The sequence below is a fragment of the Marmota monax genome, unplaced genomic scaffold (assembly GCF_021218885.2).
Source record: "Marmota monax isolate L192 unplaced genomic scaffold, Marmota_monax_Labrador192_F-V1.1 WCK01_AAM20220418_F8-fsc00044, whole genome shotgun sequence".
NCBI lineage: Eukaryota > Metazoa > Chordata > Mammalia > Rodentia > Sciuridae > Marmota > Marmota monax.
In genome coordinates, this window is record NW_026695198.1 from 8,004,597 (window position 1) to 8,030,197 (window position 25,601).

The 25,601-nt window shown below is 39.7% G+C and overlaps 1 protein-coding gene across 1 annotated transcript in view; it reads right to left on the bottom strand.

The window, feature by feature from the left end:
* Nucleotides 1–20,561, bottom strand: part of Oprk1 (opioid receptor kappa 1) — a 29,580-nt gene extending 9,019 nt beyond the window's left edge. The window contains exons 1-3 of the mRNA XM_046428633.2: nucleotides 20,295–20,561; nucleotides 19,626–19,927; nucleotides 4,394–4,746 (exon numbers count right to left, since the gene is read on the bottom strand). Coding sequence (XP_046284589.1) covers nucleotides 4,394–4,746; nucleotides 19,626–19,879 — 607 coding nt within the window. The 5' untranslated portion in view covers nucleotides 19,880–19,927; nucleotides 20,295–20,561. The remainder of the gene's footprint in view (nucleotides 1–4,393; nucleotides 4,747–19,625; nucleotides 19,928–20,294) is intronic.
* Between the last annotated feature and the right edge of the window lie 5,040 nt (nucleotides 20,562–25,601).

Sequence of the window (25,601 nt, forward strand, 5' to 3'; positions counted from 1 at the left end):
TTTTAAGATAACAAAACCGCTGTATTATAAATGGGTTCAAAAATAATTTATGGTGATCTTAATCAAATAGGCTTTACCAAAACTAAATGTCTCTTATTAGAATTTCAAGTAGACGTACTGTAAAATACAAAATATGGAATCACTTTGGACACCAATAAAGATGGCTATCATAAAAATCTTTGAACTTTAAGTAGTAAATGAAAGCTCCCAGAGTAAGTGGTCATTTTGATTCCCTAAAAAGTCATTTCCAAAGTACTATTTCTATGAAGACTATCAGAAACTAACAAGGAATCATTTCAGTTTTTGCTTTAACTTCTATAGGAAATTATTTAAAATACTGTCTTTTTAATTTACCATCACTGTTATAGAAAGAAAAATATCTATTAAACTTTTGGTGGATAGTATTTTTTAAATGTCAATTTAATATAAATATCCTACTATAGATTTTTATTTTTCTCTTGAATCTGGTAATGGTTTCCTTGAAGGTCAGAATATACATTTTGGGGGGGGGCATATTTCCTGCTTAACTTTTGCATTCTGCATTATCTCTTTCTCATGTTTGTCCTCAGTTTAAATGTCACCTCAGAGGCAGTTAGGTAGAAGTCTCTCTCAGTCCTTCCCTTACAAATTACCCTATGTGTTGTACTCACTCTATTTCCTAGACAAAAGTTTTATCAATCCATAATTATGTGTTATGTTTCCTAATATTTTTCTCTCAATGTAGAATGTAACGAACCTTAGGATAGGAACCTAGCCAATGTTCAACCCTTAGCAAAGGGTGATGCCTGGAACACATAATGCATAGAGAATATGTTTTAAAATAAATAAACAATTATATTCCACGTGAATATCAAAACCTTGAAAATACATATTATTTACAGTAGTGAATATGCCAGAGTCACCTGCCTAAGTCAAGCAAAGCAATATAAGGGCTATTGTATGATTCAGAATCATCATTTAACCATCTTGCATGGAGGAGGAATTCAATAACTATTTGATAAACAGGTGAAATAATCAACAATAGCCAATTTTACAGCAGTGTAGGAAATAATTACTGATGGTAGAGTTGGAAATATCACACAGAAATATCAATGAACTGGAATTTAAACCTCAAGAAGAGGTACTCATCAAGAAATTCTAGTCCAAATCTGCCATTTTCATTAAAAATCCAATTTCCAGAAAAACTATACATTTTCAGGTTGTCTTTACAATTTCCACAGTTCCAAAATTAGTCTTTCCTCAGATAATGCGTAACTCCACATATGTGGAATCTAGAAAAACTGATCTCCTAGAAGTTGAGAGCAGAAAAGTGGTTACGAGAAAGTGGGGAGATGGGGAGTCATGGGCTAGGGAGAGGCTGGTCAAGTACACAGTTACAAGTAGACAAAGAAACTAGGTCTAGTGTACAGTGGGTTGGCTATAGTGAACAATGCATGTTCAAAATAGCAAGAGCTATTTTCTTACCACATAGAAATGCGAATGTTTAAGGTAATGGATATGCCAATTACCCAACTTGATCATTCCACAGAGCACACAGGTATTAAAACATCACATTGTATCTCATAAATACGTAGAGTTATTATGCATGAATCAAAAAAATTAAAGCAGTCTTTCTTTTTCTTTTATATTAATATCAAAGGGCCTCAGCTTCCACTGATACGTGTTCCAACATCTTATGGCTTCCATAATTACAGAGCTAGATTTTATAGCCAAACTGAAGATTTTCTTGTGTGTATCCTTTTTGGTTAATAACAATGCTATTTATGCTTGTGGTTTTTATACTAATACTTAGCTATCATAATAACAGTAAGAGTCAGATTATGAATTATCGAAGTATATAATTTGTGCACCTACAATATGTAGAATATCAGATGTAGAACACAGTATGTAAAATACAATATGTAGAATATCACTCTTTCTTTATAGAGTGAAAATGTTGTTATATAAAAGAGCCCTCAGTATTGAATGAATATCCTGACAAAGGTGGATAAACATAAGCAATAAGCCTGGACTTATGAAAGGCCACTCTATTGGATAACAATGCTGATATTTATCAAGTACTTACTTCACATGGGGGACCACTTTGCCAGCTTTCCGTGCATCTACTCAGTAGATCTGAAAAATACCTGAACAGGTAAGCTCTGCTGTTAACCTTATTTTGCATATGAGAAAACTGAGGCACAAAAATCTAAGTGACAGTTCCACAGGGACAATGCCTGTAAATGGTGAAATCAGGATCCAATACCAGGCAGATTTTTCCATAATCTGTACTCTTACCAAAAAAGTAATACTGTAAACTTTGAGGCATTAGCTGAGCCAGTGTTTGTCCAGGTGTGTGTATTCCAATGCGATTGATGACTGATTCCCTTTCAGTGAACCTTCTCTACAAACATGAGACTATGAACCACCAATGTCAGTCAGCCCTGATCCAGTGCAGAGAGCATATCTGGACTTCCCCTTAAGAGTCCTAACATGCATGCACTACAACGCTCCAAAATGAATGCAGAAAATGTGGCGGTCTTTCATCACATCAACAAAATCTATTTTTGAATTTTTTTTTGAAAGGAAGAACAGAACCCTCCTATAAGACTACTTTAATTTTCTCCCATTTTTCTTTTTTATGCTGCACAAATTAATCTTCTGCTGACATTGGTGTATCTTTTCTTCCATTGCATCTGCACACATTTGTCTACAACATCTCCTTCCTGGAAAAACCGCATCTATCTTCATTTCCTCTTTCAAAAGCCTAATTGAAATCCATTTCTTCTAGGATGTCATTTTCTGACAGAGATTAGAAGGAATACAGTGGATAAGTCTACAAGTGTAACATGAAATATAAAAATTGTTTATTTATTTGCCCTGGGAAAATCATCTATCTTCTTTTATTATTTAGGCCATTCTTCTCACTCTCCTAGTTTAACAGCAGCATCTGCTCTTAAATTGGAGTTTTGATATACAAACACCTCAGTGTCAGAAGACTTTCTTGTAATTTATTTCCATTTGCTGTAGGCAAGAAAACATGTGATTAATCATATTTTTAAATGTTTCTCTAATAGAGAAAATTAGGCATTTTCTTAAAATTTGCCATGTATTAGAGCTTATCACTCATTGGCTGTGGTTGAGCTGGAAATTCATTTTATAGTTTTAGATGAAAAATAATGTTTTGTTTAAAAACAATGGATACATGTCATTATAATGTATCAAACCCATACAGGATACAACACCAAGAATGAACCTAACTTGTGCTCTGGACTTGGCGGGGATGTTAATGACGGAGGTGGCTGTGCCTGTGTGAGGGATAGGGTGTAAGTGGGAACTCTGTACTTTCCATGCGATTTTGCTGTGAACCTAAAACTGCTCTTAAAAAAAAAACTGTCTAAAACCAAAGACAAGCTGTGCATGCACAACGCAAGATAAGTGACAATTATTTTAGCACCTATATTTTTACTATTACCTGGAAAGTCTTTGCTGCGCATATTCAATTATCTGTAATCACAGGTATCACAAACCTCCCTAATAAACTGGATCATTCAGACACTTGCTGGAAACATTAAATAGCATTTATAAAGTTCAAAGTGAGTTGTTCTGCTGCCCTCCCCTCAGCAAATTTCTATTAAAACCAAAGATATTTTCCATAGCTTTGTCTTTTACTATTAAAGCAAAATTATTCCAAAAACAGTAGTTCTCACCTTGGCTCAGGTCAGAGTCACCTAGGAGATATTAAAAATCTTGACAACCAGGTCACACTAGAGGTCAATTAAACCTTGGAGGCAGGACTTGGGTGGCAGTATATTCTAAAGTCCCTAGGGTATTCTAAAATACAGCCCAGAAATACAGGGAAAACATCAGTTATCCTGTTTGCATGGGGCAAGAACTAATATGTCCAAACTGAATGGTTGTGCTCATCTGTAACTACTATCCATCTGTGGACTCGATTTTTGAATGGCCTACAGCCAATGAAGCTGTCACAATGATGTGGAGATTAACACTGAAGGATAAAGGTGAAGAGATCTAGCATATGTCTCTAATGATTCAGTTTCTTGTTAGGGAGAGAAAAAAAAGGAAAGAGCAGTGTGTCATGGAGTTGCCAGATTATATTTTCAGAATCCACAGGCCTGTAGATTTTTGCTTCATTCCACCCATCCAGATTCTGATAAGCATTTCCAGAATAGGAGATGGTGGGTATCTGTGTCTTGGTAATGTTGATATCCCATTCTGCATTAGAGGTGGAAAGGAACACAGAATGATTTTATAAAATCAGACATTATATTTTCATTGTTTTTTTTACTTTTATATGTGCCACTAGATATGTGCCCTACTTGCTCCCAAATTTAAAATTTGTATAATTAGAAGTTATTTTTTTAATAAATGGAATGAAAATGATGATTCTTACCTTCCCTGACTTTGGTACCTCCAAGGACTATTGCAGATATGCCAACAGAAGATGACAGGAGCCAAATACAGATATTGATGATCTTTGCCTTCAAGGGTGTGCGGAAATCCAAAGCCTTCACAGGGTGGCACACAGCTATGTAGCGGTCCACACTCATCATGGTCAGAGTGAATATGCTGGTAAACATGTTGTAGTAGTCAATGGAAATGACTATCTTGCACAGCACATCCCCAAACGGCCAGGAATTCATGAGATAGACAGTGCTCTGGAAGGGCATGGTGGTAGTAACTAAAGCATCTGCCAAAGCCAGGTTAAATATATAGATGTTGGTCGCTGTCTTCATCTTTGTGTATCTAGAAGACAAGAAGCAATAGCATTTTTCTCCATCTTTTAAGTCAAAGTCATAAGGTGAATGTGTTTGTGACTACTTTGGGTTATTAATTTTGCCTATTTATTTACTTATTCTTTAAATATCATTGTGTAAATCTAGAAGGAGTGTTCCAGACAGTCAGAGTAGTTGAAAACTTGGCAGAGATCTCTGAGTTTATTGAGTTTTTTATTTTAGAGGTTTTTCTAAAAAATATTTTAATGAAAAATTATTTTAAATATTTAATAAAAAAAAGATAATGAAGGTAGCATTGGTAGATAAATAGATGATTACATAAATCTTTTCAACAGAATTGCACTTAGTAAAGGTCTTTATTTTGTGACTGACAATTAATTCTAATTCGACAGAGGTGTTTGACTTTTAGCATGTTAGACACTTTATCCTTTTCTCTTCCTTGGGTAAAACAAAGTTAAAACATTTTCTCCTAGAAGTTATTTTAAGAAATTAATTATTGTAATTATTCTATCTTTTGAACATGCAAAATGGTTTTTGATTCTTATAAATGTCCAATTGCAATGTCTAAAAAAATTAGATTTGTTGGTTTTTGTTTTTCAGCATGTCACTAGCTTGTCATTTTAAGTGTATTTTATAAATAAATTGGACTGAGTTGTCTTACACATATCACAGCACTTCTGTAGCAGAGGAGAAATAATTCTATCTCTACTCCAATCTCAACAGATTTTTTTTACAACACATATTTGTCTCATCTTTAAATGAAGGAGACAGTAATTTTCAACATAGGTTCAAAGATTGCTTTTAAGTCCAAATTATTTATATTATAACAAAAGTTTAGAGCAATTCCATTTTCACCTAAAACTGAATTTTGCTTATTTTGCTTGGAGAATGCTTCTTCCGAAATCCATACAGCATTAAGAGACCAAGAGGGGAAATCCACTGCTTTCTACACACCCCAGATGTGTAGACCTTCTCACAGTTAATTCATCTGGGCCCCCTTCTATATATATAAATTTCCACATGAGAAACATCTTTTAAAATTCAGTGAGAGAGCAACCCTGGCTTCCCTTAGTGGCAGAATAGTCTAACGTGAAGTCCTACTGTTCTGAGTCTGAACTCACTATGTGACTTGCTGAGTTTCAGTTCCTGATAAATAGGGTCCATAAAACCTAACTGGCAGTTCATGAGATAAGGGCAGCCGATGGCTTGACTCATAGGATCACAATTCACCCCCAGAGTCATGCCCACGTTCCCCATCCAATCCCCCTCTCCCTTCTCATCGTGTTAGGAAGTGGATACACTCATAGTTGGATGGAAAAGCATTGTAAAGGCTGGGTTGGTGTCCATTTCAATGTTCTGTTACTAAAAGAGTGATTTAATCTAGAAAATAAGTACTCTATTTAAAAATATGTTTTGTGTGTCAAGCAAGTATTTCTACTCAGAGCCAAAAGTTTCTAATGGGGAAGACTGAAATGTGATTTCCTCGGATATTGTTTTCTTAAAAATGTGATTCTATTAAAAGTTGTAATACAAAAATAAATAAATAATAAATAAAATTTAAAAATATGATTCTATGTTTGAAAAAAATATAGCTCATACACCTATCTTGTACTCTTTCACTTTTTCCCACTCCCACCACCAAATTCCTGCTACTGACCAAGATTCCACCAGGCAATATCTTTGGTGCCTACTCTCAGATTTTGTGACCCTTATATTTCCCTCTTTCTTATGAAGTTAGACTACCAGTCCTTGCTTTATAACGTTAGGGAATCCTGTGTTTAAGTCTTTTTTTTTTCTTCCAACAATATATAGATTTTAGAGGGTCATGTTAGTGTTTGTTTCATCCCTATAACGAATAACTGAAATAATCAATTCGTAAAGGGAAAAGGCTTATTTTGGCTCACAGAGACTGCAGTTCATAACTGGCTGACCTCTTGCTCTGGGCCTGCAGCAAGGCAGCACATCATGGCAGGAGGACATGGCAGAGCAAACTGCTCACCTCACCACCAGTACAATGAGTGGGCTGGGAACCCACAGTCCTTTTCGAGAGCACACCACCAATGACCAGTCCTCCTACTAGGTCCCGCCTCTTACAGGCTCCACTACCCTCCTACTAGTACCACCCTGAAGATCAAGCCTTTAACAGATGGACTTTTGGAGACATTCAAGATCCAAACTATAGGAGAGGCTCACTGTCCACCTTGAGCCTCAGTTTCTCCAATTATAAAACAGAAAAATATAATGTTTATCCCATAGAGTTCCAGAAATAATCAATGGAATGAATCTGATCCAAAGAGCATGTCTAATTTAATTTTTGTTCTCAAACTCATACATATGGTGGGAAGCCACCAGTTAGCACAGCAAACAGAGGACTGTAGTTATAGGTAATGCTCATGATCAGATTTACCCAATTCAGTGTGAATATAAAAAGATAGGAGTAAAAGTGAAGACTGAGACCCAATACACTGGAGAAAAACTGACAGAATCATACATAAAATAAAACGTATCTTAAAGTAGTCACAAAATATTTAAAGGTAGTTTGCTTTTAGTTTTTTTAGGTATTTATAAGCAATAGATGTCTAGAACTGCATAAAAATTGACCTTATACAGAATTCAAATCCTATCATCCAGTCTTAGAATGAGAAATATGAGCATGGACAACAATCATAATAACCACTTATTTCAAAAAGCTCCTGTGTCAGGCACTGTCCATACATTCCACAGACTTTATCTCATTTAGTCCTCATAGTAACTCCACATGGTAAATGTTCATATCTCTGTTCTATAGATTAGGCAACTAAGAATCACAGAATTTCCTTAAATATTCTCACGGTTAGCTGGGTATAGTGACACACACCTGTCATCCCAGCAGCTCAGAAGGCTGAAGCAGGAGGATCACTAGTTCAAGGCCAGACTCAGTAACTTAGCAAGGCTGTAAGCAACCTAGTGAGATCCATTTCAAAATAAAAAAGGGTGAGGGTGTGGCTCAGCAGTTAAGTACCCTTGAGTTCATTCACTGGTACCAAATAAATAAATAAATAGAATTCTCAGAGTTATAAAAGGCATAGCAGAAATTCAAACCCATCAATCTCCAGCACTTTATAATTTAATCCAGTACCTTGACTTTCAAGTGTCTTACTGATTCTCACAACAACTTCCCTTCTAGTTGGCATTTGAGATGTATAGCTTTTCTCTCATGGATTGGAAGAGTTCTGTGCAGGTAAGTTAGGTGCTTTGTGTGCATCATGAGAGGTGGGACCTCAGTGGGAGGAACTGAAAGGGATGTCAGGTGTCAGGGCAAAACCTCCCTTCCAGGGTTCTAAAGACACATGGTTATACATCTACATCACTGGAAGAGGAGAAATCCCAGGTATAACTAAAAGTGATGAATAAACTATGTGTTCAATCAATACTTGCTGATGATCTCTTAGGGACTACCTGGGACTGAATCCTGTGAGCATGTGAATTTAAAAGTAGACCTTTACCCTCAGAGACAATCCAGGTGAGCCGTCAGGTAATTGTTTATAGTTAAACACAAAACATGAGTCAGTTCTAACTATATGTCATTCACTGTATATCTTCTGGTGAAAAAACAAGGTAGCTTTGTGGCTCTGATAGGAGATGACATTATTTTCTATTTCATCCATGTTGCTTTACAAAATTTCTCAAGCATTTCAAGTAAAATGGCACCATCTGGGTGGGAAGCTTTGGCTTGTGTAGAAAAACTGGAGGTGGGTTGGCAGCAAGTGGCTGCACTTTTTAGCATACACACCGCAGGAGCATATGGCACTAAAAGAGCAAAGTCTGGGGGCTGTCCTCACTAAACTTGAGAATGTTACAAATCAAAGTACAATGCACAGGATGAGGTACAAGGGGAAGCTCAGGAAAAGGGGTCAACCTGGGAGCTGGGAGGTGTGAACCTCAGGGGAAGAGTGTTTCAGAGAGGTGAAATGCTCCCCCAGGACATCTTAGTGTGTTCTCTTTATAGAGAATGGGGTAGTGGCTTCTAACGTGACATCCATAGGCCCTTGTGTGATGGTAAGAGGACCAAAGTTATCTGCTGATGTGTCAGGAACAAAGGTCATCAAGCAGAGTTCCTAGGAGATGTGACACTTGCCATGCTAGACACAGGGGCCATTAGGAGGATCTCTGTCCTTATGACTCAGTCATGAGGGCTTCTTGTCCTTTTCCATTTGCTTGCTATGGTCCGGCAACACACAGGAGGAAGAGATGATTAGTGAATTATTGGCATCCTTTGCTGTCTATTGCATGAGCTTGGTTTTTGTTTTGTGATTTCAATGATGCTTCTTTAATCAGGAACTCCATTTCACCTTCACAACAATAGCACAATAAGCCTTTAATCTTGATGACTGATCACCAGCACACATTCAGCTTTATTGATTTCTGTTATTTTTAGCCTTTACCTCCAACGTGCCCCATGTTTCCTTACATACACCCTCTCGTCTCTCTCCATTTATATTCACGTTCCCTCCTCTGTCTTCATCCCTTCATTTTCTCAACATGTTCTTTCAGTGCCTACCCCACAGACAGCAACATGTTATCATTTGAGGATGACTGAAAAATAAAATCAACATTCAAACCCAAATTATATACAAATTCAAATTATAATATGCACTAAAAAAAGAAGAGAGAGATCAGTGAAATCAGGGCATATTTGAAAGAAGAGAGGATGTGGCAGGACCTTCAACTCTGAGAAAGATTTGGATGGAGAAGCTAGTGTCTCCTTCAAGAATGGGTGAGAAAAGGGATTTCCAGGTTCAGGGATGCTGCTGAGGATTGGGGGGGATGACTGAATGGGAACAGTGTATTGGGTTCCAGAAGACCTTGAACTCCAAAGGACAAAAATCATTTTAACATTTATTATTTCTTATGTCACAGACACTATTTCAGAAACTTCTTTTTATTTGGCAAAGTTGTCGTGATGATCAAACAGCACACACAGAAAATTACTTAGCAGTGGGGCTGGTCCTTGACAGTTGTGCAGTGGGTGCCAGATGACACTGTCACCAGCACAGTGCTGCTGCTGCTGCTATTGCTGCTATTATTAATTACCTGCCAGAGCCCTAAAAACCCATAGCGCAATTTTGTTTGATGCCATTGACCCTACTTTTTTGGGGAAAGGAAAGGTCTGAGAAAAAAAAATCTTAGCAAGTACTCTCCACGTTTCTCAAGGATTCTTAGAATCCACATGTAATAAATAGAGGAACTCAGGACCATCTTATGACAAACATTCCTAAGGAGTCAGGTGTTTTATCAAAGAAACAAGGTAATCCTCTGAACTCTGCCACTTCTTGCAGCTAGAGATTGGAAAGCATTCTGATAAGTGTGGCCAAATCTGCATTATGGGCATGGAAGATATTTAACATGAGAAAACAGGGCATGCTCCAGAGGATAATATGATTATAAAACATTAGCATACTGACCCTATATGGACAAAACACCTTCACATATGTCATGGTATTTGAGGTTTTCCTTAGGTGGTCTAGTTGTTCATGGGTATCTGTGGGAGATTGGTTCTAGGATCCATAAAGACATCAAAATCCATGGATGCTCAAGTCCTGATATAAATTGGTGCCATATTTACATATAACCTGAGCACCTCCTTGGTCTACTTTAAATCATCTCTAGATCACTTATAAAACCAAATATGACAGGCCTGTTTGGTACATGGAAAGCCAATTATACCCATTTGGGCAAGGAGACAATTCAGATGAAGTAGGTGACTTGTCTGAAACTACGAACTAGTGAGACAGTAGGAAGTCAAACCTTAGTACCAATGTGATAAAAAAGAAAAAAAAATTAAAGATTAGTGGCCATTTTTCTGAGTGGATTTTTTTTAACATCCCAAATATCTAAATATCCATGAGGTACACTTGAAATGTTGTTTGGTTAAAAAGAAGATTGTGATCAAACTAACCCATGAGAGCTGGCAGCTATCTCCCAACAATGAGTAACCACTCTGAGTAAGAGGACAGTTCTGCAGCACCAGGGAAATGCAGTCCTTTTTAGCTGACAGTGGGAGACCAGCATGGTAAGAGACAAGCTTTGGGTATCCTCCGCATCTCCGACAAACATGGTTATTCACTTTACCAGGCATGTTTTCCAGATACATAGCATTCCAGATTTTGTGTTTAAAATGATCAGAAAGTTTGAGGGAAGGCGGGGGAGATGTTGATGAAAAAGCAAAATCCTTCAGTTACAAGAGGAATAAATTCTGGGGATCTAGTGTTCAGACAATAGTTATTAATACCATATTGCATACTTTAAATTGCTTAAGAGAGCAAGTCTTAAGTTTCCTTGCCTAGCACACAAACCCATACACATGCCCAAAATGGTAGTTGTGTGCGGTGATGGATGTGTTAACATTATCATGTTAACACATGATATATTTCACAATGTATATGCATTTCAATTGTGTTAGGTTTCTTTCATTATAAAAAATTGCCTGAGATAATCAACTTGTAAAGAAGATTTATTTTTGCTCACAACTTTATAGAGTTTTCTGGTCATTTGGCCCATTTATTTTGGTGGGGGGTGTCTGTAGCCAATGATATGTCATGGTGGGAGCATGTGACAATGGAGGTGTTTTCACTTTGTTTTGAGAGAGAGAGGGAGAGAGAGAGAAGAGATTGAAGAGAAGGAGAGACAGGAAAGCCAGAGCCCCAATATCCTTTTCAAGGACACTAACCTCCCACTTAGCCACACCACCTAAAGACTCCATCACCTTCTAACATCACCACATACTTGTGACCAAGCCTTCAATGCATGGGACATCATGATCTAAACTACAGTACAAACCATCACCTTGTACATCTTGGATACATACAATTTTTATATGCCTATTAGATCTCAAAAGGCTTGTGGTGAGAATGAACCTTAATGTAAACTATGAGCTCTGGGTGATAATGCTTTGCCAATATAGGTTCATCAGTTATAACCAATGTCCCATTCTGGTGTGAATATTGATAATGGGGGAGGCTATGCTTGTGAGGGGAAGGTAGTATATGAGAAATCTATATTTCCCAATCAATTTTGCTGTGTACCTAAAACTACTTTTTAGAGAAGTCACTCTAAAAATTTCAGTGAAAATAAAATGATCAGGAATAATAATTATGGTCCTAATGTGACTTCTCACATTTAAAAAGAGAATGAGTTTGTTTCACTAATTCTCCAGATAGCCTTGGTTTGTCTCAATGACATTAATTTGCTAAATATCCTCCTGGATTACTTGCTAGTGGAATTGTGTTTGTTTACAAAAGGGCAGTGGTTTACTCATTTTCTAAAAAGAAAGTAAATTCAGTCATTGTTTCTCCAATGATTTGACTGATATCTCCTCAGTCTATAATATCCTAAAAGACTCATATTCACATAGGATTCCGACACTTACAGTTACCCTGCATTACTCCTTCACATGCACAGAGCAAAAGTCTTGAGCAGAACTCCAAAGGAACCTGAGTTCCTGAGCCGTTGTACTGCAGTTGCACACAAGTAGCAATGCACAGCCAGGATCCCAGGTGTGCAGCTGCATTGCACCCTGGCAGTCTGCCCCTGAAGGGCAGTAGCCAAGAAATACAGGGACTATCCAAGTAGGAATTTCACGGGACTATCCAAGTAGGAATTTCACAGGACTAGCCAGTGCCCCAGGAACAGCTCATTCCTCTGTCTCACTAGTTACAGTGGTGTCATGGTGCACCCTTTCAACCCCCAGAACAAATATTTGAGTGCACCCAGTTGTGCATGCAGTGTGAAAGTTATCATATCTGCCAGCTCCCAGAAGAAAGTTAAAATTACAAACTAGCATGTTGTTTCTTAATGCAAAGCTACTTGGTGCCTAGAGGTATGTGGATATTTTTAATTCCACTCCATATCTTCACATATAAATCTGACTCAGATAGGGTCAAGTCTTAGAGTGTGGACTAGTAGAGAGGCCCTGTGATTACCCTTTCTGCTATGCCCTCTGTCAGATGAAGTTGCTCCTTCCCTGGGTAGGAAGCAACACAGTAAGGCAGAAAGAAGAGAGAGATTTAGAGTTAGACAGACCCTGGGCTCAGATATTAGATTGGTCATTGAGCAATCATGGGCCCTCAGACAGATACTTGAAACTGCAGTTTTATGTCCCATCTGGAAAAAAAGAAAACTCTAACAATCCTTATTTCATAGGTTTGTTGTTAATTTAAATGAGCTAATGTTCAATAGGAGCTAAGAAAATCATGCCTATTGTGGTACCTGATCTCTACATGCTCCTAACTCCAGTCATGCCTAAACTTAAGGTCTCCCCCTCCAGCTTCTGACCAGTTTCTTTGGAATCTCTCATTTCATCATGTTTTCCTTATCTTTCATTTAAATTTCAATTTGCTTAATCAGTACAGCAAGCATCAAACAAATAATAACCCACAAGCCTTCTAAAATATTATCCCATTCCTAAAATCTATTCTTACATAAGTTCTTCTTATCTAAGACAGAAACTGGAATTCCCTCTAAAAGAAGAGGAGGGAACTACTGTTTGATTTTTCCACTGAGGAATAAAAAATGTTATTCTGAAACTTTCTCTTATTAACCCAGTTCTAAGTCTATATTACTTGTACCACTAAAATCACATGAGCCAAACTTTAGAAAGGCATCTGTCCTGCAGCCATACAGGGCTCAGAGCCTCCTGGGGCAATAATTGAGTTCATCCAAAAGTTAATCTGGAATGAAAGGAGGAACTCTTCTCTTCCAGAGAAAAATGAATCCCTCTCAAAATGAAGAGTGAGGCAGACACCAGGAAAAACTGTAAAGCCAATAGAATTGAGAAGTAATTTTGGAAGCTACAATTTTTTTTGAGTTTGTTAAAGTTTTAAGAGCCTTATACCAGGTCTCCAAATGAATTTACTTCCTCCATCCCTCCCCCTCATCCCCCTCCTTCCCTCCTTCCCTCTTCACACTTGTTTGATCTCTGACCCTTGAAATGGTTGCACCAGGTTTTGGACTTCTTCTGCAATCACACATCCCAAGGGTAGGAAAATAATTTTAGCTAATCCATACAAGCAATTACAATGAAACTGATTCTCTTTTTTGAGAGGCTGTCCAAAAGGTACAAATTTCTTTGAAAAGTGAAAGATAGGCTTTTAATTCCTGAAGTTATTTCTGTGACGTTTGCATCAAAGGAAATGTGTAACGCTGGTTCCAAAACAGGATTTAGGAAAAATGAGAATGCACTATTCAAAGCCTCAGACAAGGCCAGTGTACAACAGGGGGCAGCAGATGGTGAATTATGCAGGCACAGCATTGCACCTTGGTGTTTTTGTTAATACCTCTCTACATGTGGTTTGGGGGAACATTATCTAAGGTGGGCTATGGTGACACTTGTGAGTCTGTGAGAGACGTATATACACACCACTGCAGTGATGACAATAAGTATTTCAAGGAGGGGGACGAAAAGAGGCAGGCACTGTGACAGACACTCTGGGCTACCCTATTCCTTTACATACAACTCCAGCTCTTTATACAGTTACCAAGGGACCAGACTGGCCCAGCAGTGCCCTGAGTGAGTAGAACATGCCACAGAACCTAGGAGAGAGAAGCATGGAACTTCTGCTCAACAGCGGAGGGAAAAATGCTCTTTCCTCCAATTATGAGCAAGAAAATAGGTGCCTTCATGAAGATCAAGCTCCACACCCAGAAAACTTGGGTTGTTTGTTGCCTTTGGAGAAGAAATTTGAGTTTAGCAAGTGTAACAATTTCCATATTCTTTTTTGGTTTGTTTTTCCTCTGAATCCCTTATAAAGTCACCCCCGTAGAGAAATTTCAATGTGCTAAGGCTGAAGGAGAAGGAGGCATAAGACTTCTACTCCCAGGGCAAGGTCAGGAGAGGACTGAACTCTAGCAACTAATTAGTGGAAACTAATGAGAAATGGGAAAGGCAAAACTTATGACCAATAATCAAAGAATTTTATGATCCTGTTTTTTTTAGTAAAAATTTCCTTGTTTATTCATACACCTTTACAGAAGTATAGCTTTCCTCTAAATTAAACAAAAATAAACATAACATTATGGAATTTGAAGCTTGAGAAGAGTGTTCTCTTAAGGAGAATAGAGGGAGAAGGGGTTGTGTTTGGGTTGAGCTGTGTCCTCCCCAAATTACTATGTTAATGTCCTAGTCACTAATACCTCAGAGACAGGGCCTCCAAAGAAGTAAATAAGGTCAAATGAGGACATCTTGGTATGTCCTAATCTGATATTATTGTTGCCTTTATAAAAAGTGGAGATTTGGATACAACTGTGTACAGAGAGACCATATTAGGACACAGGGAGAAGATAGACATCTATAAGCAAAAAGCAGAACTCAGAGAAGGCCACCCCAGTGCATACCTTGACCTCAGACTTTGGCATCCAAAACTGAGACAATGACTTTCTGCTATTTAAGCCACCCAGTCTATGGCACTTGGTAAGTTCAGTCCTTGCAGACCAGGGTAGGCAGATGTTCTAGAAACCCAAGATGCTAGTGAGATCATCACATAGAGTCATCCAGAAAGGAAGTTAGTTGAGTCTGCAGAAGGGATGGATAACTGGGAGGCAGAGATTGGATTTAGGATTTTTCAGAATGTACCTGACAGTTAAAGTCACAAGAATGGACCAAGCCATTGAAAGGGGGTGTAATGGACAGTCTGCTGTATCCTCTCAGCCAGTCCGTGACTAGGTCTTCAAACACCTATTTGAGTGTTGCTGTGAAGGTGTTTTCTAGAAGTGATTAAAGGACATAATTAGCTGAGATCATTCTAGACCATAGGGAGATCATCTTAGATCATCTAAGTGGGCTTGATGTATAAACCTTATGAGCAGAATTGGGGTTTGCTGGGGAAGAAATTCTACTTGGGGATATTAGCCTGTCCTTTCCAGCTTTCTGCAGCCTGTCCTTTATGGATTTTGGATGTGCCCAGCCAGCTAGCTCCACAACCATGTAACACAATTCCTTGCAAGACATCTCTTAGCATGTATGTCCACTACTGGTTCTGCTTATCTGGTTAAGCCTTGACTAATACAAAGAATATGTCAAGTGGGACGTAAGACAGCTGAGAAGACCCTAGGAAAAACATCAGAGGAAGAGGAATATGTGAAGAGAAGCCCAGAAGATGAGGGGGAAACTGAGGAATGAGGGTTTTCAGAGAAACCCAAGGTTGGGCAAAGCATGCCAGACCTCCACAGATGTCAGGCACCAACCAAACTCCAACAAGCCTCTGAAACATAAAGCCATAACTTTGGTACAGGAGTCTCAAGCAAAGCAACTAAGTGGAACCAGGAAAAAGAGGAATGGGGAAGAAAATGAAACCAAAAAGATAGATTATTCCTCCAAGAAGTCAGCTATTGCAAAACACAGGTTGATAAAGGACATTAGCTAGAGGAACTCAGAAAAATGGAGGGTTGGTGGATATTGAGCATGTTAATGTGCTGAATGGACAAGAGACAGTGGACAGGGAGAGTAAAAGGAGATAACTGTATAGCAAAGCCTCCAAAGGATATGAGGGTCAAAACACAGGAACTGGTATAGAAATAAAGAAGTTCTTCCCCTGAGATGGAACAGAATGTAGAGAGAGTAGATATCAATATGCACAGGAGAAGACACCACAGAAACTGAATTCTCCTCCCTCAGTGACCTACTGGTTAAGGTCATTCATTAACTGTTAAAAGAAAATATAGTCAGATGAAAAGTTTGGGAGCCAGTGCATATTTAATTCTGGCTTCCATTTTTATAGGAAATGGGAGAAGAAATTGGCTCATGTTAGAAAATAGGATAGGGACATAGAAAAACAAGAGTGACCTTAGTTTGTTTAATCTGCCCTTGCTTTGGTCTTCTAATTTGTTAAATGGGCATTGTAATAATACATCTATTGCTATTAAGATTAAATAAAATAATTCCCATGAAGTAGATAGATTTTCCTATATGACACATATTAAGCATTTATTAAATTTTAATCATCCTTGTTAATGCAGGAGACATTTGTTAAGCATGGAAAGTTGTGGTAAAGGTAGGAGATTGGATGTTTAAGATGTCAGATGTAGGGCTGCCTGCCAAGGTCCAGAGTACAGGTGTGCTGGACAAGAGTGTTTACTAAAGTTTAACATGGCACTAGGAACCTGCGAAGCATACCCAAGGGCACATCCAAGGATCACAGCTCCCAAAGTCTGGCAAGGGGAAGAGGCGGGAGTACATAGATTTTAGGGTTTTCACAGTGAAATGTTGATGTGCCCTAACATTAGTGGGTCATGATTGTTGGTGCACAGTAAATGATGAGAACCCTTGAAACTTTAAATATCTTCAGAAGATACTGGGCAGCATTCCCAGGTGCCCAAGGTGGGAAAAACTATCTGTAAGGTAGGTCTAAAAATAGTCATCAAGCTCTAGTTTTCCAAAGCTCTAGTTCCACAGTTCTGATTTTCTCCCCAAGTTGGAGCTCTCCATCCTAGACCTATAAACTGCCCTTCATTTAAGCATCTAATTGTCACCTCTAAAAGGATTTTCTTTAAGACTGAGTTACACTAGGAACTTTTTCCATGTATAATATCTTAAAGCAGTGTCTTTCTCAAAAGTGATCCTCCATCTTTTCAAGCAAAGTGGTCAAGCCCCCAATTTCCATTAGAAGAATGGCATGTGGATTCCACACTTGACCTGGCTCAGTCCTGAAAAGCATATCAAACCTCCTTCTTGTTGCCCTCTCTTGAATCATCATCCTATTCTTCTCCTGAGCTAAGTAAACCCAAGCCCATCACCTTTTCTTCAAAGGTTTTATTTTTCAATTCTTGAATCATCTCTCAGCATGAACAAATTCTAAAAACTTATTTTTACCCTTTTGGCTATGAATTTAAGTGAACTGTCATACCTGGATTTCCAGGGTAGCAGTGTAACACTTCATTTTCATTTATTGTCATACTTAACCTCTTAATAATGAGAATGTGGTAGGAGACTGGGTGACATTGTTCTGTGAACTACTTTTTAAAATATTTTTAGCTGAATTTATCTCCATCTAACAAATTTTAATACTGGCTATCTTTGGGAAGTCTATCCAATAAAGTCCTATGTAATCTGCAAGAATTCCTTTCTTCCTCCCAACATGTCTATCTTTGCACAGAGCATCTAAGTGCTGCTTTAGGATTCTCCATTCTTTTTAATTCTAGTCTACAGCCATTTAAAACATTGAAGAGCAGCTAGGAAGCTCTTTTCAAACTCAAAATTTCAGGTACTCATTGGAGTAACAATAATATATATCTGTTTCACTTAAGCACTTAATATGACATGAGTAGAAACAGAGGAGATGTGTTTGTCAGAGTCCTCTTTTTGTATAACAATGTTTCATTACCAAAAAAAAAAAAATGGACCTCTATACCAAGATCTCCTAAAATTTTTAATTACAGTGTAGAATACAGTTGTCTGTTCTTTTGTGTAATTTTCTCTTTGAATGGAAACCAGTCCTGAAATTACTAATGACTTGGACCAATGATTTGTCTTTAACATATTTTCTCATATTCTTTACTCATCACATAGAAATTGCTGTGAAATGCGATAAGCAATAGGGAAACTAAGGGTAGCATGCTACAGATTCTAACTGTAAAGTGAGCTTTATAATATGTATTTAAAGGCTTAACTAATGATTTTTAACTTCTGAGTATAGTTGGAGATAAAAGACCTGACATTTCAAAGCTCCCTCCCCACCAAAAAGATAAAGAGGAAATTTAATTATGGTGACTTTCCAGGAGAAAGATTCATGCTACTGTAGATATTGTTTTTAAAGTTCACAATTAAAGGCTCTGCCTCAAAACTAAAGTCAACATGAAGATGAAGAAAAGAAGAAGGAGAAGGGGAATGGGAATAAGAAGAAGAGAAGAAGAAGAGGAGGAGGAAGAAGAAATAATTAGTTCTTCATCCTTTCGATGTCCTTAATCAGGGCAACTTGCCTCCTCCATTTTCAGGGACAACAGGAAGGAATGTAAGCTTCCTTATACACTCTCCAAGGTGTATTTCCTCAGCATTTTGTCTTGAGAAAGTGAAGCACATATATCTCAAAAGGCATACATAACAAAGTACATCTTTTCCCTTTTCTGTCTATTTAAAATTAAGAATCAGTTTACTTACCAGAAATTTAGCACATATGTGGATATTTGGAACTTTATTGGAAGTTGACATCAACAAAATTCCACAAAAGAGCAATAAAATAAAACCTTCAATATCTCATAGTGGGGAAGAAACAGCAAAGCAATTTTAAAAGTATCTGCACAGTCCACAGTTTAGAGGATGAATATTAGTTGGCTAATTTACAAAAGTCACTGATAGTGTAAAGATATGAAGCATTTTAGTACTAAAAAGGCTCCTATATGGAGTATTATAACCTTAAATAGAATATCAGGCTTTGTTTGTTTGTTTCATAAACCATAACATCAGTCTGATGAGTCACAGAAAATTCTGAATTGCCTTCAGTGCACTTGAGGGGCCTGAAATTCATCTTAAGAAATATTTAAAGGGCAAACAAAGTGCTGCAAACTGGAGCAGGCAACCAGGTAAAATGCCACGAAAATGGTCTGGCTTCTTGATCAAGAGACATTGCCCATACAGTCTGAACCTTGGTACCTTCACACACACTGTTTTCAGAGGGTTTTGGTGCCCTGGGATGGGGAGTGGGGTAGGTCTCTCTTAAATCCTGGAGGCGCTTCAGGCCTGCAGTCCCCCACTAAAAGCTCTCCTAGGAAATCCTTCGCCTGTTTTAAGAAACAACCCTCTCAGAATCTCCTGAACCCTGCACAGAGGAGTCCCCCACCACCAGGCTGGCTGCTCCAGGATCCCGCCGCTTCCCTCCCTGCCTCGTCCTGTCTCCGCCACGCCCTGACCCAGGTGCTCACCGGATGATCACGAACATTACCAGCGAGTTGCCCACCAAGCCCACGACGAACACCACCGAGTAGACCGCGGTGATGATGACAGGGATGGCGGGGGAGATGTGCGCGGGCTCCAGCTGAGCTTCCTCGGAGCCGGCGCTGCCGTTGCCTGACTCGGCCCAGCCGGGGAACCAAGCGCTGCTGTTGGGGAGCAGGCAGGCGCTGGGGGCGCAGGTGGGGCCTGGCTCCCCACGGAAGATCTGGACCGGTGACTCCATCGCGGGGCGGCTGCAGCTGGAGGTCGAGGAAAGGTGGCACCTGCGAGGCTGTGGAAGCGAGAGGACACGTTGGACCCGGACGGGCAAACTTTGCCAGCGCGGGGGCCAGCGCTCAGAGGCTGGCAGCGCTGGAGACCAGCAGCCCCTGGATGCTCATCCCGTCGCACATTCCCCCGGGGGGCGGGATGGGGAGGACCGACCTCGCTGCCTTCCCAGTCAGCTGACGCCCCTCTTGATGACCCGCAGGGGTGGAGAGAACTCGCTTCTAAGATGACCCCCGCCAATTCCTAGGTACTGTCCACTGGTAGAACTGTCCGCAATATGCTGATCTGAGTTCCAAGGACAAGGGACCCCCCCCTCCCGCCCAGAGCACAGAGTCCTAGCTGGGACTGCGCCTCCTAAGCCCAAAGCTCACCTCTTGTTCCCAGTGGCAAACGAAGTAGTAGCGGTGGAACCGCGCGTTCCCAGGTCTGGCTCAGCCTTCGGGATCTGTGTGCACCTGTCGCCCGGCGTCACTGGCTCTTGGACCCCTCTGACGCTCTGAGTAGAGCGCGTTTTGCCAAACACGGTCCTGGTCTGTACTGCTCACTCAGTGCGGGGCTCCCACTACTGGAGGCAGTTTAGAGAGACTGGAAGCAGGTAGGATGAAGCCAGGCGCTGGGTACCCGCTGGCTGAGAGCTGGGCTCTGGCTCCCGCCCGAGGCCCGCCCATCGCGCTCGGCCCCGCCCACTCGGAGCTATCCCCCCGCCCCCCACCAGCCCAGCCGCCCAAGGAGAGGCCCCGCAGACTCACCCTGAGCACTAACTGGCTAGAGGCGCACACTGCTTTAATGCTTCTAAAGCCTCCCCAGTGACCTAAGTCTGAGCTCTGGGTCATTTACATTCAGTAATAGGAAGAGGCATGCTTATTTAGTGCCAGTGTTCATCTGGATAATTCATAATGTGTTTAGAATTTATTGTCTGACACATCTTTTTTTTTCAAAAAAAAATGAGAAAAGCTATGGTAATTTTATCTGTATTTTGTTTGTTTGAGCGAGTCATATAAAGTTGTGAAATAATCCAGTTAGAATAAGACCAGGTCGTAAAATATCAATGTTTTCAGGTGCATACTTAGAATTGCCTGTGCATTTTGTAACTTTCAGTCTGCCTCAATTGGAGTGGCAGGCTGCACCTAAACTGCATCTTATAGGTACTAACTGTATAGCGTGTTATTACCTGCCAAGACAAACCACTGTCCTTACCCAGGCCTCGTTCCTGGTCCTGGAGGGTGATGGTGTTTCTCTCCCCTACATTAATCCTGGAAGCCATCACACTGCCCTTCTTTACTCTAAGCCCAGAATTTAACCTCTGTAGAGACACTCAGTCACCACGATTTCTTGTATGACTGTGCCAGTCCAAGAATTACTGCCAGATTCAGCTGGGTGAAAGAGGCCCTGGGGCAAAGGCAGGGATCCAGGACTGTCACTGAGGTGAAGATCTGGAAAGAAAGTGGGGACATTCCCTTTCTCATTGGGTATTGGAGGTGGGATAGGAGAACAAGGGCTAGGCAGTGAATTTCCCAAGTGGATTCACTGTCTTAGCCTAACAAACTGTTTTCCATAGTTCAAGATCACACCTCAGCACGCTAATGGGCACGACAGATCTTCCCTTCATCAGCTCACAGTAGAAGAGGGCTCCTAGTTCTTTCAAGACACCCTGACCCCAAAGGAGATTTGGTCACCAGAAGTTTCCCACAGCCTTAAAATGCACAACTCTTTGGAGAAGTATGATACAAAGAGCAAAAGAAAAGCTTCCCTTTGGCCAATGGTATCACTTCAACTTTGAGTTTCAAGATTATTAAATCTTGTATCCTTTAAGTTTGTTTGTAAATTCTTTTTTTTTGGGGGGGGGGAGGGGGATACTCCTGAGCTGCTGGGATTACAAGCCTGCACCACGGTGCCCTGCCTATGTACAAATTCTTACTGGAAAGTACCATGTTTTTGAAAAATAATCAGCCCTTCTGGAACCTCCATGTATCTAGGGGTGACTTCTCCATAAGGAAGATGACAAACAGAATCTTACCCTCTATGGATAAAGACTAAATTCCTGCTAAAATGATCCTATGCTATCACCAAACTAGCCAAGCAAAGACGTTTTATTTGGAATTAGCAAAAACTGAATAGTACTAGAGTTGAAAAGAAAGTAAAAATAGTTTGTCAATGAAAACTATTGGGAAATCCAAAATTACCCATGTATCTTTTTATCTATTACTTATCTATTTTTCTATGATCTCATGCATTAAAGACACAACTGTCTTTGTGGTACACACTTTTGAAAGTGTGCCTATCTTCCTTTTGCACTCACTTTCCACAGTGGTTGTTTTCTTTATTTAGCATACAGATAGGTGGTTCACATAGCTAGATCTGGGTTCAAACTCATATGTTCCAGATGTACAAACATGTATGTTCAATAGGTTCTTGCCTGGTGCCTATTGAACAGAACTATTTTATATAAGGAGACAAATGCAGACCCCCTATGCCCCAAGCGCAAAACAAATTTAGGAGGGAGGTATTTAACAAAGAAAACAAGAAAGGAAAATGTACTACTTTAAATGATTTAGGTAAAGTTTTGAAATTGTAAAAAATTCTAAGAGTCGGACAATACAATTCTAACAATTTAAATTCTATCTCCTTTTCTCATGTATATAGTTGTCCCTCAGTATTCTCTGAAGATATGTTCCAGAACCTCCACAGATATCAAAATCAAAGGTGCTTAAGACCCTTATATAAAATGGCATAGTATTTGTATATAAGCTATGCCCTCTTCTAAGCTTTCAATCATTTTTAGATGACATTATATTTGACATATATTAGACATAATACAACTGCTATGCAAACAGACTGTATTGTTTTAGGGAATAAAGACAAGAAATAAAAAGTCTGTACGTGTTTAGTAAAACCACAATTTAATATGTATGTATTTTTCAATCTGCAGTTGGTTGATCCACAGATACAGCAATCATGTATAGAGAAGACAGACTGTACATAATGAGTATGAAAGGGTTTCTCTAGAATATATTTCTATTACTAAAGTAGGATGCAGAACTCAGCCAGGACTTCTAAAATGTAAGAAGATGTCCTAATGCTGATCATTGGTAAAGAAAGCCCTACTAGTTGAGATAGTCTTTTGAAGATAAAATAACACTGATTATAATAAAAGTGGTTTCGTTTAATTTATGTACCCCTAATTTTCTCCCTTTTTCTTAACCAAACTAATGGCCAAAATAAACTGAAGTCAACATGAGCAGAGCATTGAGATGCCTTGAAGCGACTCTAGTTGCCAGGGGAACCCGCCAGAGTCTCTGAGTTTGCTAAGTGTGGCTGTTTCTGTGGTGTTAGATAAACTACTAAAATGCTATGCACTATTATATACTGATATAGATCCTGGATGATAAACTCACTAGGACTTATATCTGCTTGCCATTCTACTCGATACAAATAGCTTCTAACTACAAGGAAAGCATTTTAAAAAGCAAAAAATGTTGACAGATTTTTATTGGTTAATGTTACAAAGCATCTTAGGTGCTGAGCAGCTCTGGCATTTCTGTCAGATGACTAAATAACTCACCAGCCAATCATGATTTATTTGTTTTCTTGTGGCTCTGTGGACAGACGCAAATGTGTGTCAAGTTGAAAGGAGCAGCCCTGTTTGCTTAAGACCCCAGGTTCAGCCACCACAGGACACTAAGCCAGGACGCAGCCAGTCTCAACACATATTGCTAACTGGACCCAAGTGGCAGAATTAAAGGCAGGCCGTGCAGTTGAAACAACAACCAAGACAAAGTCAATCTCTTCTCAAAGGGAATGTGCACTCAGGCATGAGAGAGAGAATCTAAATGTTCAAAATTTTATGAATAATTAATTAAAAATTAAATAAAGGCAACTCTGGTCTCCGTTATATAGGCAAAGTTTTAAGAAGAAAAAAATAAATCAGAGTGACAGTCAATGCATCAAGTTTGTGCACATTTCAAAACAGTTCTGCCTCTTGGAGACATGTTACATACACTTGTGGGTAAGTTGTCATCACAAATATTTAAGTTAGACTTCTTTGGAGTATAAATATCCTGTGAGAAATTGTACATGTGGCTGGTGTACAATTTGCACATACATACTGAAGGCCTGAAGATGCCAGGTAACCACAGTCAGTGACAGCATCAGGGGTGTTCTTTCTGAAGAAGTGGCATTGAACTTGACATGAAATTGTAATTGTTATTACCCAAGTGAAGAGGTGTTGGAGGGAGGGGGGGGGGGTAGAGAACCATTCCAAAGCAGGGAACAGCACTTGTGAAAGAGATAGGTGGGCAGGAATTGAGTCTGTTTGTGGCACCGCAGTCAAGGTGTCTGAGCCTGATGGTCAAGAACAGCATGGTGTAAAGTAAGATGGCACATCCCATTGGCTTGCCAACTATTTTGACTTCAGTGACAGAATAAGAGAAAGCCACTGAAGAAGTTGAGACAGGAGGGAGACAAGCTCCGATTTGAGTTTTTGAAATCTCTTGTCTTTAGTGTGGTGAAGGTACTGGAAGGGAAGAGAGAAGAGAGGAGTTCCATATTGAATCAGCATTGCTCACAGTTATTGCTAAAAGCCACCATCGTATGATATACAGTATATAAATGAGGGGTAAAATAAAAACTCATATGGTCATAGACTTAAATCTGGAACTTGTTTTATATTGAAACTTGTCACTGAACTGAACCAACCAATTTGAAAATTCATTGACAGTCACACGCCAGGCACCAGGGTAGGGAGTAAGAAATTTTGGTAACACAAGGCAATGAATGGTCTATCAAACATCTGTGCAAAATTCATCCAGAGGAGGAAAGGATTATCCCTGGTAATGAAGAAAAGATGGCATGAAGGTAGAGATTCGATGTGAGCAAGAATTTACCAGGATGAAAAAGCACAGAGGCACAAAGGCAGTAGTATCAGAGCCGGACGGTTGTGGGGAGCTTGCTGCGTCACAAACACAGAATGGTGAGAAGGTGAGATCCTGCGGAGGGTAGAGAGGACCACATGTGGAGCCTAGCAGTGGGGCACAGGAAGCAGCAGTCCGGAAGCAGAGCTCTAAAAGGACTGTGGTGCACCCAGGGAGGGGAATGAGTGGCAGTGGGGCTGTGAGTGTACTATTCCAAGAAAGGTAAGGGTGCCTTTAGACAAAGAGCAGCGCTAAAGCTTTCCTAGTCGTCTAGGTAGGAGATGACTCAACACTAAAGCAACATAGCTGCTGAGAGGATGGAGAGATGGTAGTTTGGAGAGCCATTTAGGAAATTAAATTGGCACGACTTGCAGTTTGAATGAATGTGGAAGTTAGAGAGGAGGAAGCGCCTAGAATTACCTTAGGAGTATGCTTGGGTGACCAAGTGAATGACAGGACGATTAACTGAAATACAACTTTGAGGGAAATCACAGCAAGCTTTGAGTAGAGCATAATGAGGTTTGGTTTTGGAAGGTTGTGTTTGAGGCACCAGGGAGGTATTTGTTTGTGTACATCATGTGGGGGTGATGAGCTTCAGTGTAGGTGAGACACTGAGCAGTTAGAGCCATGGAAATGAATGAAGGCACCGAGGTGAGCGTGGCAGACCAATCAAACTGATGAGAAAAGGCTGAAGAAACCATGCCCTTTCATAGGGACCTAGTAAAGAAGACTGGTAAAGAGAGCAGGCATAAATGAAGAGAGAGAAAA